Genomic DNA, 16,641 nt, shown 5'->3' on the forward strand with positions numbered 1-16,641 from the left:
GGATAGAAGGCTGGATCGATGAATTGATAAAAGGATGGATTGATTAATTGCCTGAGATCAGAGAGCAGAAAAGAGGTACGAGATGGAGGGAGAGAGAGAGGAATTTGCCACTTTTTGTCAAAAGGACGAGTGCAAAAAAAAGGGAAAGCGATTGTCATCGGGTAAAGGAAGAGGAGAGAGAGAGGGATGCAGGGGGCACGGAGAGAGGGGAGGAGGCGGGGAAGGGAATGAGACCGATGAAAGGGGGACGTCGAGGGGAGACAGGGAGGGTGAGATCAAGAGCGAGACGGAAGGACAGAGAGGGGTGACAGAGGAGACGTAATGAGGGAGCGGAAAAGAGAAAGAGGACGCGTCCATGAGGATGGACGCGTCCTCTTTCTCTTTTCCGAATAAAAGGAGAGGCTGACGAAGGGCGAGACAGATGGATTAATCAACGGCTGGGATCAGAAGAAAGGTGGAAGATGAAGAAAAATGGGGATGAATTTCCAGCCTCCCATCCATCAAACGCCATCACATCCTGTGTTGAAACACCAAAGGCCAAAAATAAAGGAACAGAGGGGGAAGAGAAAAAGAAAGGGAGGAGGAGATGGAGGTGAAGAAGACACAGCGGCTACATCATGGCAGTACCGCTGCTCACAACAACATGGACGATCGTCTGGCGTGTTGTCAAAAAGCACCACGTGGTGCCATGGTGGTGGTGGGGTCATGAGGTTGTAGTGTCATGGTGATGGTGGTGTTATACAGATGGTGGTGGTGGTGGTGGTGGGGTCATGGAAGTTGTGGTGTCATGGTGATGGTGGTGGTGTCATGCTGATGGTGGTGGCAGTGGGCTCATGGAGGTTGTAATGTCATGGTGGCGGTGGTGGTGGTGGTGTCATACTGATGGTGGTAGCGGTGTCATGTTGCTGATGGTGGTAGCGGTGTCATGTTGCTGATGGTGGTAGCGGTGTCATGTTGCTGATGGTGGTGGTGTCATGGAGGTTGTCGTGTCATGGTGGTGGTGGTGGTGGTGTTATACTGATGGTGGTGGCGGTGTCATGGTGGTGGTGGTGGTGGGGTCATGGAGGTTTTAGTGTCATGGTGGTGGTGGTGTCATGGAGGTTGTCGTGTCATGGTGGTGGTGGTGTCATGGAGGTTGTCGTGTCATGGTGGTGGTGTTATACTGATGGTGGTAGCGGCGTCATGGTAATGTGGTGGTGGGGTCATGGAAGTTGTGGTGCCATGGCGGTGGTGGTGGTGGTGGTGGTGTCATGGTGATGGTGGTGGTGTCATGGTGATGGTGGTGGGCTCATGGAGGTTTTAGTGTCGTGGTGGTGGTGTCATACTGATGGTATTGGCAGTGCATGTTGATTGTGGTGGTGGTGGGGTCATGGAGGTTGTAGTGTCATGGTGGTACTGGTGGTTGTGTGTCATGGTGATGGTGGTGGGGTCATGGAGGTTGTAGTGTCATGGTGGTGGTGGTGTCATGGTGATGGGTTCATGGAGGTAGTAGTGTCATGGTGGTGGTGGTGGTGTCATGGCGGTGGCGGTGTCATAGCGAAGGTGGTGTCATGGTGTGAAACCCGGACGCTTTACTGCCATCGGAGGGACCAGGACTTGAGCCGAGATGATACCGGAGGATTTGGTGCAGCACCGTCACCAAGACCGCAGGGGCCTCACACTCACCGAGTCTCCTTCAGGGTCCTTTCAGGCACCGCCCACACGCCAAACCCTTCGCTCCCACTCGGTTGAAAACAAGAAAACCTCCGTCAGGATGGGAACGCGAGAAGCATTTAAAAACCCTCACATCAGCACCCCAGGCCAGCAGGGGGCAATGACATCACATGACAGGAGAAGGCGAGCAGCACGCGGCGTACGGGCGGGGCTCCTAAAGCTTGGAGAGACGGTTCAACTTTTAATGGGGACACAACTCCTGACTTTTTCGCCCCGGCTCACCTGTCCGCACGGAGCTACCAAAGGCCCCCGGCCCCGGGGGACGTTCCCCAAAAGCTTCCTCTCCAGTTCCGAAAAAGGCTGTTTTGGCGCGGGCGGGGCCAAAACGCGGCGGGAACGCGACTTTTCACGAAAATATCTGGGTACGCGTCGGCGGGGTTCAGTTTGAGACTCCGAGTTTGAGGAGTTGACATTTACTGATCGGATCTTATGGTTCGATGCTTTGGAAATGCACGCTGACGACATGTGCATGAGTGAAACGCACTAAAATGAAAAAGGAACAAACGGGAAGTAAGTTTTGTTTATTATTATTATCAATATTATTGTCGCTACAATCATTATTTTTCCTCCATTTATTATTTCATTGTGTAAATATATTTCCCTTTATGTTATGTTGTTGCAACAATCTAGTTCTAATTGTAAATTGTAAACAAATTTGAGTTGATTTGAATGAGAGTGGGCGAGCGAAGGGATGACAGAAAGGGAACGAGCGAGCGCGCGCGCAACGAAGTGACAGAATGACAGAGGGAACGGAGGAGTGACAGAAAAGGAGAAAGAGCGCGAGAGAGCAAAGGGTGAGCGAGAGAGAGAGAGAGGGAGAATGAAAGAGAGAGAGAGAGAGAGCGAGAGAGTGAAGGAGTGACAGGGACGGGGATGGGAGTGACAGAGAAGGAGAGGGAGAATGTCCAAGTGACAGAGCGAGACCGAGTGAAGCAGTGGCGGAGAGAGAGAGAGAGAGAGAGAGAGAGAGAGAGAGAGAGAGAGAGAGAGAGAGACAAAGACCTACTTGTCTCAAGTCACTGAAGGCGAGAATCAACGTGTCTCCCTGGTACCCCGCCACCGGGCCGGCCCTGGCAAAACCTGTGGGAAAAACACAGGGAGGGAGGGAGGGAAGGAGGGAAGGGGGGAGGAGAGAGGGAGGGAGGGGGGACAAAGAAGGAGAGCGAGAGAGGGAGAGAGAAAGAGAGAGGGAGGGAGGGATAAAGAGCTGTTTAGACGAGGGGGTAAACTGGCAGACAAATCACAGCTAAGGGAGGTGGGGTCGAGTCATGTTCAAGAGTGTGTGTGTGTGTGTGTGTGTGTGTGTGTGTGTGTGGTTTAAAAGGACAGCACACCTGAATTCACACCGGCGTTAACAGGACATCGGGATCGTCACAATCATTTGACTCCTCATAATCGCAAAATGTTGCCCCAAATATTTCAATGTCCTCATAATCCAAAACTCGTCAAAGCCGTTTTAATTTGTATTTTATTTCACAAGTACGTCCTGATGTACAATCCTAATAAACAAACACTTTATTGTATTTTTTGAATTCAACTTGACCCCAAATGATTTTAACGTTTTTTTAAACGATGTCCCCATTAAAGATAGCTCTGTGTGTGTGTGTGTGTGTGTGTGTTTCCGTAAAGTGTGTGTCTGCACAAGGCTCCCCCCTTTGTATCCGAAAACACTTCGGCACGGTTGGATTTTGAACCCGGGGTGAGGAGTGTGTGTGTGTGTGTGTGTGTGTGTGTGTGTGTGTGTGTGTGTGTGTGTGTGTGTGTGAGAGATTAATGAGGATAATTATATCGGCAGGAAGACATTGTGTGTGTGCGTTTATTAAATCTCTTAAATGTGCGTGCACGCCAAGCCTTCCCGTCTCATTGTCGTTCATTTGTTATGATTTTTTTTTTTGTTATTTTTATCTCATTGGTTCAAAGCACAACGCTCTTTTTTTAAACGCTCCCTTTTTTTCTTTTTTTTAAAACTTTTTCCTTTCCGTTTCCTCTCTTCCTCCCCTCATCTGTTTGTGTCACTCGTGGAATTTAGACGTTGAGGTCAAGCGCACGCACACGCAAACACAAATGTACTGAGACCTTGAATTGTCTAAGAATAACAAAGAAATAGTTTGTGCCGTATAACGAAAACTACACACCGATCAGCCACAACATTAAAACCACCGCTAATAACCACTAATATTGTGTAGCTCCCCCTTGTGCCACCAAAACAGCTGTGACCCTGGAGCTGGAGGCACAGACTCCACAAGACCTCTGAAGGTGTCCTGTGGTATCTGGCACCAAGACGTTAGCAGCAGATCCTTTAAGTCCTGGGAGTTGTGAGGTGGGGCCCCCATGGATCAGGCTTGTTGTTCCAGCACATCCCGCAGATGCTTGTTATCTGGGGAATTTCGGAGGCCAAGTCGACACCTTCAACTCTCGGTCGTGTTCGTCAAACCAACCCTGAACATTTTCTGCAGGGTGCATTATGTTGCTGAAAGAAGCCGCTGCCATCAGGGAATACCATTGTCATGAAGGGGTGGAACCTGGTCTGCAACAATGTTTAGCTAGGTGGTACGTGTCAAAGCAACACCCCTTTCCCACTGCACCGAAAACACGGGAACATCTGGCATTTGTCATTTGTGGGAAAGGTTACACCCAGGTTTCAGCCCCGGGACAAATGACCCTGTAACAGTCACGGGTATTTACCGGCTCGGCAGTGATGCAAACATGACACCCGGGTAGACGCACTAATCTTCGCCCCTTTACCGGGCTCCGAGCCACTCCAAGGCATACTCCTCCGCTGGCAGTGGGAAAGGCGGCAATCGCCAATTGTTAGCGGGTTCACCCACATTTAAAAAACCCGGGTATACCCGCCAATTTCGGCGTAAAAATTGTATCACATCCACATAAATGCCAGGACCCAAGGTTTCCCAGCAGAACAGTGTCCAGAGCATCACACTGCCTCCACCGTCTTTCCTTCTTCCCATAATGCATCCTGGTGCCATCCCTTCCCCAGCCAAACCACGCACACACACGTCCATCCACATGAAGAAGAAAACGTGATTCCTCAGACCACCACCTTCTTTCGTTGCTCCATGGTCCAGGACGGTCATGTGTCCATTTTAGGTGCTTTGGGTGGTGGACAGGGGTCAGCATGGACACACGTGGACCCATTTGTGCTACAGTAATTCATCTATGGGATCGAACCAGACGGGCTGGACTTGGCTCCCCACGTGCACCAATGAGCCTTGGGCCCCATGATCCTGTCGCCGGTTCACAGGTCGTCCTTCCTTGGAGCACTTTAAGTAGCTAGTAACCACTGCATACTGGGAACACCCAACAAGACCTGTGGTTTTGGAGACGCTCTGACCCAGCCGTCGAGCATCAAGCACAGTATATGCTTATTATATATAATAATAATATATAACAGTATATATATAATAATAATATATAACAGTATATATATATATAATAATAATATATCCCACCCCTTGACAGGTGCCATTGGAACCAGATGATCAATGTTATTCACTTCACCTGTCACTGGTTTTAATGTTGTGGCTGATCGGTGTGTGTGTGTGTGTGTGTGTGTGCGCGTGCGCGTGCGTGCGTGTATACAGTATATATATATAAAAACACAATAAAATTATAGACATATGTATATATAACAATTAACCGAATAATAAACTTTTGGCTCTTTCGCCCTCAACAGAGCTCAGTGCAGGGAACATCAAAGACACAGCAACATGATGATATGCGATGTAATATGATGAAATATGATCAAGCGGTTAAACAACGCGCTGGGAAGTCGAGGGAAAGATCCAGAACACTCATCGTTTCTCACTCCTCCCCTGCATCTCCCACGTTTGTGGGAGCGATAGAGCGGGGAGTGATGGGGGGGGGGGGGGGGTGAATGAATGAAAGAGAGAAAGACAGAAAGAATGAATGAAAGAAAGAAAGAATGAATGAAAGAGAGACAGAATGAATGAAAGAGCGTGAAGAGTTGTTGGGAAGGATTTACATGATCAAGGTTCTTAGAGTCACAACGCGGGTCACGGTGTGTGTGTGTGTGTGTGTGTGCGTGTGTGTGTGCGCGCGCAACGGAATGAGTGTGTATGCATGCATTTGCATTGCGGCGTGTGAATGCATGTGCATGTATGTGTTCGTGTGTTATGTCTGTGTGTTTTGGTACGGGCGTGTGATGTGATGTGACATGACATGACATGCGTGCCGTGTGATTCAGGGGGTATGAGGTTACAGAGTTACTGCTTCAGGAGCGGGGGGGGGGGGGGGGGGGGGGGGCGAGAGATTGTCCATTCCCTAGCGCCCCCTGTGGACAACACGGCATTCTGCACCGCATGGTTCCTGGACTCCAGGTCTACACTGTTTACAACGAACAAAGTGAATACGTTTGACACACACACACACACACACACACACACACACACACACACACACACACACACACACACACACACACACACACACACACACACACACACACACACACACACACACACACCCCGCCTCCCCACTCACTCTCACACTGGTGCAGGTCTGTGTTGACGTGCTGCAACGCTCCCATGGAGACGTGTCGCAGCTCGGGGTCGAGCAGCAGCTGCAGCAGTGAGCTGGAGATGTGTTTACACGCCGACATGCAGGCCGTCTGAGCCACCTTACCCTGCGGGGGAGGGAGGGGGGAGATTGAGGGAGAGAGCGGGAGAGAGGGATTTAGCTTTTTCTCTAAGGTTAAAATGATCCGTGATTGTTGATTGTTGTTTACTCTACCAGCAACGTAAACGTATGTTTCCATGTTAATTAAGCCTTTTCAATCAAATTCAGAGAGAAACTATGAACATATGTAATATACACATAAATATAAACATATAAACACCCACAGAGAAATTTGTTGGTACCCTTACAGCTCATTGAAACAATGCTTCATTCCTCCCGAAAAGTGATGAAATTAAAAGCATTTTTCTCATGTATACCTGCATGCCTTTGCTATGTCATAGAGTAAAGCAAAGAAACTGTGAAAAGAGATCAATAATTGCTAAAGAGCTCAATTATATTACGAAAATGGCCTGGACAAATTTGTTGGTACCCTTCGACGAAACAAGAAGAACCCACAATTTTCTCAGGAATAATTTGAAACTCATAAAAGTAATTGGCATCCATCATTATTTATTCTATATTTAATAGAAATCAGGCTTTGCTTTTGATTTCTGATTCAACAGAATATTTTACAAATAATAAAACAAGGGAAATTGGCTAAGATGAAAATGAAAACACACCCATAACCTAATATTTTGTTGCACAACCTTTAGAGGCAATCACTGCAAGCGATTTCTGTAGCTCTCAATGAGACTTCTGCATCAGTCAACAGGTAGTTGTGCCCACTCTTCCTGCGCAAACTGCTCCAGCTGTCTCAGGTTTAAAGGGTGCCTTCTCCAGACTGCATGTTTTATTTCTTTCCATAGATGTTCGATAGGATTCAGATCAGGGCTCATTGTAGGCCACTTCAGAATAGTCCAATGTTTTGTTCTTATCCATTCTTGGGTGCTTTTAGCCGTGCGTTTTGGGTCATTATCCTGTTGGAGGACCCATGACCTGCAGCTGAGACAGAGCTTTCTGAAATGGGCAGTACGTTTCGCTCCAGAATGCCTTGATGGTCTTGAGATTTCATTGTGCCCTGCACAGATTTCAGGCACCACGTGCCAGATGCAGCAAAGCAGCCCCAAAACATAACCGAGCCGCCTCCATGTTTGACAGTAGGTATGGTGTTCTTTTCTTTGAAAGCTTCATTTTTTCGTCTGTGAACATAGAGCTGATGTGACTTGCCAAAAAGCTCCAGTTTTGACTCAATTATCCAAAGGACATTCTCCCAGAAGCATTGTGGCTTGTCAATATGCATTTAAGAAAATTTCAGTGTGGCTTTTTTTTATGTTTTTCTTTCAAAAGTGGAGTCCTCCTGGCCCTTCTTCCATGGAGTCCACTGTCACTCAAAAAGCGACAGATGGTGCGATCAGACACTGATGTACCTTGACCTTGGAGTTCAGCTTGTACCTCTTTGGAAGTTGTCCTTGGCCCTTTTTCTACCATTGGCAGTATCCTTCTTTTCAATCTGGGGTCGATTCTCCTCTTGCGGCCGCGTCCAGGGAGGTTGGCTACAGTGCCATGGACATTAAACCTCTTAATAATATTTGCCACTTTAGTCACAGGAACATCAAGCTGCTTGGAGATGGTCTTATAGCCTTGACCTTTAACATGCTTGTCAATCATTTTCTTTCTGATCTCCTCATCCAACTCTCTCCTTTGCTTTCTCTGGTCCATGTTCGGTGTGGTGCACACAATGATACCAAACAGCAGAGTGACTACTTTTCTCCATTTAAATAGGCTGAATGACTGATTATAAGATTGAAGACATGTGTGATAACAATTAAAGAGAGCAGTTAGTTTGAAATATCATTATGATCCAATTATTAATAATCTCTTCAAAGGGATACCAACAGATCTGCCAGGCCATTTTAGAATATAATTGATCTCTTTAACAAGAGTTTCTCTTACTGAGTTGCTTTGCTTAATTCCTGTGTGTGTGTGTGTGTGTGTGTGTGTGTGTGTGTGTGTGTGTGTGTGTGTGTGTGTGTGTGTGTGTGTGTGTGTGTGTGTGTGTGTTTTCTTGACCTCAACATCTAAATTCCAAGAGTGACACAATCAGATAAGGAGAGGAAGAGGGGAAACGGAAAGGAGAGTAAAAAGGAGTGCTGTGTTTTGAACAAATGAGATAAAAAGAACAAAAACAGAAAGAAAAAAGAAAAAGCCGACGAGACTGAAAACAGTAAAGTAAAAAAATAAAAAATAATGTGCTAAAGTGATTTAATAAACACACAACGTCTTCCTGCTGATATAATTATCCTCATTAATCACACACACACACACACACACACACACACACACACACACACACACACACACACACACACACACACACACACACACACACACACACACACACACACACACACACACACACACACACACACACACACTTCAATTGAGCATAATACTCAATATAAGACCAATGTAAACACAAATGCAGTACATCAGTGTCAAACCTCAATCTATGAAGTGAGTGAGACAACAACATGGTGAATGGTGATACACAGACATACATTACTCATCATCACATCGGACAGTTTTCATAGTTCCCGTGAACGCAGCATCACTTCCTGCTTTGGAGCGCACCAGAGCGGCCTGTCCGCGTCTTTTAGCGTAACACCATAGAACGGGTCCACTAGTTAATTGATCGCGGATGGCGTCATTCTCTGGGGACGGATAAAAATAGAAAATGCAAAAATGGGGCGGCACCGCGTGGTCGGCGAGGTGGACCTGTTTCGCAACAGGAAGCAAACTGAGCGTATTGAAGATATTTGTTCTGCAGAATAAAGAGACGGATGCAGATGCACTTCAAAACAGTGACGCTGTCATTCTATCTTTGCTTATTCCGAAGAGGCCTATATACCGATGAGAGGTTGTGTGCCATTGGTCAGGTGTCATTCACAAGACTGTCCCCCCCCCCAATCATATCCCTCGGTGTTTCCCCTGATACAAGGATTCAACAGTCGATACAACTCCAGTCCCAGATGTAATCTTACTGTGCTATAAACAAACCACAATGCTCTGTCAAGCCCCCTGGGGGCTATTCTTATCTGCACACAAGGTTGAGTGAAGATGGAATGTGGTCTGGTCTTGTGACAGTACAGTATTATAGTTAAAGAACAGTCTCTTCAATGTGAGCTCTGAATGAGTCATTAAAACCCAAGACACTGTATGAACAAAAAAAGCTACATAAGACACAAAAAAGGCTTTTGTCTTATTATATAAGACATGAAACATCAGAGAAAGACCGGCCCATCAACCAAGGGAGAGCCTATAGCGCACGTGCGCACGCACACACACACGCACACACACATACACACACACACCAGAAGCAGCCTCTTCATTTAACACACCACTGGGAACGATGAGCCAGAGGCAGAGCAGAGAGGTAGGGGATAGGGAAGGAAAGAAGAAGGGAGGTGAAGGACGGGAGAAGGAAGGAACGGGGGGGGCGAAAGGAGAGGAGATAAGGAAGCAAGGGAGGGAGGAAGGAGTAAAAAGGGGGGAGAGAGGGGAGCGAATCATTCATCATCCATCCATCCATCCACTCCTACACTGGTCAATTCATCATTCTTTTTCCTCCCTCCTTCTCAGAGCTCCGTCCATTTGGATCTTCACCCTCACCCTCTCGCTCTCTCCCTCTCTCTCTCCATCCCCCTTTCGCTCTCTCTCTCTCCATCTCCCTCCCTCTCGCTCTCCCACCTTCCAATTAGCTAGAGACGTTCATCAAGGAGCTCGTTAAAAAGCACTCAGCTAACGGCGGCTGAACAAACAGGGTCGAGAGAGAGAGAGAACCAGCGACAGAGAGAGAGAGAAGGATGAATAGTCCAGGCTGTGTTGAAGGAGGAAATGAGAGCGGGAGGGAGATGGATGAGAGTGAAAGTGAAGCCCGTCGCTAACCCGGCAACTCTCTCCGTCCATCCATCCATCTCTACCTCTGGCTTTATTTTAGGACGGTGACCTAAAAACACACGAGGAGCTGCCCAGCGTGACCAGTCTGCTACCGGTGGAGTCTCTCTCACCCACATGCATGGATAAGGTGAAATGGAGGGAGTTCATCACCGCACGGAATCCATTATATTCCAAATCCGCAGTGTGTGTGTGTGTGTGTGTGTGTGTGTGTGTGTGTGTGTGTGCATGCGCATGCATGGACAAATCTGGTCTCAAGAGCAGAAAGTCCCTATTTTTAGGCTGCGTGCAAGTGTGTGTGTGTGTGTGTTTATGTGTGTGTTAGATTAAAACACATGGATATAGACACATTCCTGGTCCGGCGGTCCAACCCACTTAGCCGCGGATAGCCACGCTATTAGCCATGACAAGTTATTTACACGCGGCAGGCTCGTTTTACCACGTCGCGTACGAGCGAAGCTTCCACTTCTCGCGGCCGGGTCGGGTTTCCTGCCCCTGCCGAGCTCAATCCAGTCGTTTCGTGGTCGGACGTGTGCTGGCCGGCGCCCGCAGACAAATTACACACAGCCACCGAAGCCCAAAAACCCTATACTGTACCTGGACGGCCGTGAAATCGGAACGGCCGACCGCGAGTTCCTGCGCGACCGGCCAAGCGGGCTCGGCTGCCAAGTGACAAATCAACCCAACGTGAGTGTTCCGGAGTGGAATAAAAAGTGTTTATATCCCCGGCTCCAGGTACATTTTTAGGAGATCACTTAAGATATTACGGCCGATCTGTTATTGGACGGCTGCGCTCGACCTTGGCCTCACTAGGAGCGGCTACTAGCATAACTCCATGACTCCATCAGGAGGGGATTAGACACGGTGTAAAACAAAATACAACCAAACAAACCATGAGATCTGCGTTTGGGAGCAGTCAGTCAAATGGGATTGGCGAGTCGGGGCAGCCAAGTGTCAAGGAGGGCGGGTTTGCGGCGGAGAACCGACCGGGGCCGCTCCAACGCGCCGGGAGGAGATGGCCGAGGACTCACTGGACGCTGGGGGAAACTCTGACGAGGACTGGTGGTGGTGGTGGTGGGGGGCGAGCGCGCACCCGCACCGCTGAGTCACATCACATCCAACATCCAATCGGCGGCAGGCAACATGCGGCCAGGGACTTCTCGGCTCACCCCTTTTCTAACTGGTTACACTTCTTTCGGAGGTTTCGGTTGCACTCCATAACTCAAGTTAACGCGGACAGTGTCAGATGGAAATGACTCGCGGTGGGAGCCACGAATGAGGGTGAAAGGTCCACTCCAAATATACTGTAGACCAAAGGAACGAAACGAACCCCGGCATCTTGTATTTCCATTTGGGCACTTTTAGTGCCGACCGAGGATTCCAAGAATGCGTTCAGATCCGTGCGGAATGTGGTCCGTGTGACCTTTCGGCAGAGGAAACCATTTGACCACATCTGATAGAGTTAAATATGCAATTCCAGAGTCAAAACCGAAGCAAGATGTTAAATGCAGCAAACGGTTAACGGCGGTTAATATACCCAACGACAGCATCACACGTTAAAAGACTTGCTTTCCATCCCGGCGGTGCACACGCTGTGGGACTCAGCAGCCCCGCGGCGGGCAGGGGATCGCACGTCTTCTTATTCGAGCTCATCCCGCGGGAGCCAGGTATGCGTGCGGGAAGATATCTTCCTGAGATCTGGACGGGAAAACCCGCGCTGGAGGTGAAGTCCTCGAAAGCCTGGCGTTCACGCCAGAGTGTGCGCTGCACTATCGGCACAAATGACACCGAAAGAACCAAAGAGCGATGGTCAATCACTTGGGGGCGTGGAGGCCACAAGGCATCCACCTGGCATTCAGCAGGTGGCTGGTTCTAAGCCCCGCCCCCGGTGGGGACCAACAGATCCAAAAAACAACAAAAAAAAACAAAAAAACGAGCGCAAGGATCAAACGCTCCCATGCCTGAAACCCCTGTGCCGCATGCAGGGCGGGTGTTTCGGTTCTCCGGCGGTCAAAGCCCAAGGGTCAGCGGGGTCGGTCCTGGGGAGGGTGTGTGTGTGGGTGGGTGGGTGGGAGGGAGGGTGTGTGTGTGTGTGTGGGGGGGGGGGGGTCGGGATGTTTTTAGGGGTCAACTGGGTTCACAACACTCGGTTAACACTCCAAGCCAGGCCTGTACTCACCGGTAAGGTGGCGTGCTCAACGGGCGACCCCTACGGCGAGACACAGAAGCCGGTAAATTCAACGGGTGGGAGAAAGCGGTGAAACGAGCGCGGGTTTGAAATGAGGACTTGAAATGTGTTTTGCGGCGACCGGTCGAGGGAATAAAACGACTTGCCGAAATCGTTCCTCCAATTAACCCGACATTGTCAGTTCTCGTTCTGGAAGCTCCTCAACTAGGCATACCAGCGATGAACTAATTAAAAACCGATGCATCTGTGTATTCATTGAATTGGTAAACAGCCACGAAATAAGAAGGTTCGCTTCGAGCCAGCCGGTCGCAGCGCTTCTTGTGGATTATCCTTTATTGTACTGTAGGAGTGTGCACCACCATACGGCTACAGTTAGATGCAAAACGCCGCGGCCGCCCAGAACCCTGAACGGGAAAACAAAGGTTAAAAAAAAAGGGAATAATTATCTCGTGTTTGCATTTATCGTCCTGTGATATTCTATCCAAGTGGTATTCTACTATATTCAGCTCCGTTACACTGGACGGTGACCTGCAGTTCTAAGGGTCAAACCAGCTATTAACATCTGATCTACTTAACAGTGTGTGTGTGTGTGTGTGTGTGTGTGTGTGTGTGTGTGTGTGTGTGTCGGGTCATGTCCAGGGCTGGGGGGCCGAGGGGAAAAGCTTCTTACTGCGGATAAAAAACACTTAGCTCCATCAGCGTGTACGTGGAGCCTGATCACCTTTGGATTTAATAACCGTGTGCGTGTGCGTGTGTGTGTGTGTGTGTGTGTGTGTGTGCTCGGTGTGTCGTAAAGTCGTGCCTAAAGGACCCTGATCATCTTAAAACCAACCCATTAAAAACTGCGTGCGTGCGTGCGTGTGTGTGTCTGTTCCCTTCTTGGTCAGATAGATGTGATTCGGGGGTTTGAGTCCCCGCTTGGTAATAATAAAAGATCAACATTTTTTAATTGTATTTAAATATATATGATGAACAATTCTATTCCCATAGAACAATTTACGTAAAACAACAACCCATGTCTTTTATGTTTTCCCCATTTTGTAGGTATGAGACGACGGTCCCCACTTTGTCAGGAAAACGTGAAAGTGTGTGTTCTATCAATGTTTGATATTAAGTAATAAGTAATTTATATGTATATGTAATAAGTCTTAAAAAGATGAAAACGTTCGAGGCTTTTTGTCATCATCCAGCTACAAAAATAAAATGAGTCAAGTCGTCGAAGTAAAGTGCAACTGTCACTTGTTTTTGTTTTTTTTATGGATTTACAATCTCATGGGGCTCATGAAGGAGGTTTTCTTTTTTTGTGCAGACAGAGAAGGGAAAAAAACGGAAGATGTAGTAGTTTAAAATTTGCGGGTAAAAAAGGCCTTTTCAGGTGGCCGTGGCGAACTGCAAATTACATTTTTACATTACAAATACATCTTAGAAAGTTAGTTTTGTTTTCACACACACACACACACACACACACACACACACACACACACCACCCTCCTGGTTCCAACCTTCTCCTTTCCATCATTTATCACCATAACTATGACAGGAAGAGGCCACGTGACTGTGTTGTTTGTTTCTATGTTGCTGTTTTTCCATGTACATGTTGTTTGTTTCTATGTTTGTTTTTCCATGTGCATGTTGTTGTTTGTTTCTATGTTTGTTTTTCCATGTGCATGTTGTTGTTTGTTTCTATGTTTGTTTTTCCATGTACATGTTGTTGTTTATTTCTATGTTTGTTTTTCCATGTACATGTTGTTGTTTATTTCTATGTTTGTTTTTCCATGTACATGTTGTTGTTTGTTTCTATGTTTGTTTTTCCATGTACATGTTGTTTGGTTCTATGTATGTTTTTCCATGTACATGTTGTTTGGTTCTATGTTTGTTTTTCCATGTACATGTTGTTTAATGAGTGGGGTTGGTGGTGGTTGTGTGGAGCAAAAAGCTGTGATCTTATCATCCCACAGGTCGTCCACAGGACAGAGTTATTGCAGCAGTTGTTGATGATTAAAGAATGAATGAGGAGCTGCATTGCAGGTTGAGAAGTTGAACTCCACTTGCAGACTAACTCTGTCCTGGATGAAATGACACAAATACTCTGTTGTATACCCAGCATGCTGACAGCACAGGTTAAAAAACATAAAAAAGGTATTTCTTTGCCTTACCCTAATTTTTACTCATAATTAGTAGTCAACAATCCAAAGTCCAAGAACGTGGCCGCGAATGCCCCACGGTTCTACGAGATATTTATTTGAAAAAAAAAGAGCTTTGGGCCAATAACTAACCATTTTGTAATTTCTTTACTAATTACCATAATATCCGGAAAAATCCTATTTAAGAAATTCAAACATCGTAGATAAAAAAGGAAAATCCGTTTTTTAGTGTCGCCAAAATTCCTGCATCATCTAAGTGCCACAAGTCAGTGCATTTCTGTACTGCTGTGTGTGTGTGTGTGTGTGTGTGTGTTCCTCTGGAGGTCCAGTGTCAATATCCTGATCCGCTGGATAATCCCGAGCGGCTGACCCTTTAACCAGCTTAACGAGCTCCCGTCACACGCTTGGACGGGAGCGAAAACACATCGTCACGGGTTTGAACCTGCGAGTGTGTGCATGTCTGTGTGTGTGTGTGTGTGTGTGTGTGTGTGTGTGTGTGTGTGTGTGTGTGTGTGTGTGTGTGTGTGTGTGTGTGCGTGCGTGCACTGACAGGCAGGTTGGTGAACACGCTGAAGGTGCTGTTGAGGAAGGCGATGAGGTCGGTCAGGTAGTCGCTGGGCGTGCCGGCTCCGCCCCCCGGAGCGGGCGCGGTCCAGTCGTAGTCGGCGAGCTGCAGGAACTGGTCGATCTTGGCGTTGAGGTTGGTGTAGATCTCTGCCTCTGCCGCGTGCCGGGCGTCCTGGGGGTCCCCGAAGAGTACCGTTAATCACCAAATACTGCAAAAGCCACTACAAGTACAAGCCTTCACCTAATTACAGCTATTATAGATATTAACGTTTAAGTGCATTAAAGCGGTAATCCGTGAGATTATTTTGGTTAAAACAAATCCCATATTTGACGCTTTTGTATCCGGCACTTTATAAGAATCAGCCATTCAATGTATTTGCAATCTGCATATGCTCCTATACATGCTGTTTCCATTGTTGGTGGCAGGCTCGGGCAGGCAATTTGCTAAAGCAGCTTTGCTAGTTTCACGAAAAAAGGAACACCATCAGGGAAAACAAAAGAAACAACAAAAACATATTGCATATCTGAATGGAATCTTGGGTAAGAATAATTCACTCACTTCCTCCCACACAGGAAGTGACGTACCCCCAGAACATATTGCCAAAGTGACGCTCAAGAGATAACCACAGAAGGTGAAATAAACGAGCACCCTCCAGAAACGGTCTCTATAATGAATCCAAATTCATTCCATTTTTGCGCGATTGAATTTCATTTTTATTTTTTGGACACATTCATGAAAAAAGTTCTAAAAACATATAAATTAAAACATATTAATAACAAAAACATCACAAAAAGAAATGTAAGAAACTGTTTAATGCTGCTAATGATTGTCTGTGTGTGTGTGTGTGTGTGTGTGTGTGTGTGTGTGTGTGTGTGTGTGTGTGTGTGTACACCTTGAAGGTGCTGGTCCCGTACAGCTTGGTGGCGTTGGCCGTGTCGGGGGGCACGTTGGTGATGTTGGAGATGAACTCCTCCAGGAAGTGACACGACTGCTCCAGGTGGGTGGTGTTGATGATCACCTGCACCAGCTGCACACACACAATTTTGAGGAAAATGGTTTAATTTGCGACTGTGACAAAATCCCAATTTCCTGGAGGAACTGAGCTTTGGTCCAATAGTTGAATTACATGTTGGAAAGTAAAACCAAGTCAGGACCAGTCAAAATGTCCTCACTTACTACGACGTCCTCATTCCAAAGGTTAAAAACTTCTGCTTGTCATCACAAGGAAAGTAATACCAACAGACAAAGTCAGGACCAGTCAAAATGTCCTCACTTACAAAGACTTCCTCATTCAAGTATACTGTCACACACACACACACACACACACACACACACACACACACACACACACACACACACACACACACACACACACACACACACACACACACACACACACCAGCCAACATAACAAAACAATCACAAAACAAATTTAAAAAAAAAGTAAGAGACTGTTTAATGCTGCTAATGATTGTGTGTGT

At 47.1% G+C, this 16,641-nt stretch overlaps 1 protein-coding gene across 1 annotated transcript in view; it reads right to left on the bottom strand.

Annotated features, from left to right (window-relative positions):
* Window positions 1-16,641, bottom strand: part of exoc6b (exocyst complex component 6B) — a gene marked incomplete at its 5' end in the record, with an annotated part of 84,796 nt that overhangs the window by 21,684 nt on the left and 46,471 nt on the right. The window contains 4 exon segments of the mRNA XM_080023334.1: window positions 2,720-2,793; window positions 6,232-6,373; window positions 15,143-15,331; window positions 16,053-16,187. Of these exon segments, the coding sequence (XP_079879460.1) occupies window positions 2,720-2,793; window positions 6,232-6,373; window positions 15,143-15,331; window positions 16,053-16,187 (540 nt within the window).

The sequence above is a fragment of the Zeus faber genome (genome assembly GCF_960531495.2).
Source record: "Zeus faber genome assembly, chromosome: 22".
Lineage (NCBI taxonomy): Eukaryota > Metazoa > Chordata > Actinopteri > Zeiformes > Zeidae > Zeus > Zeus faber.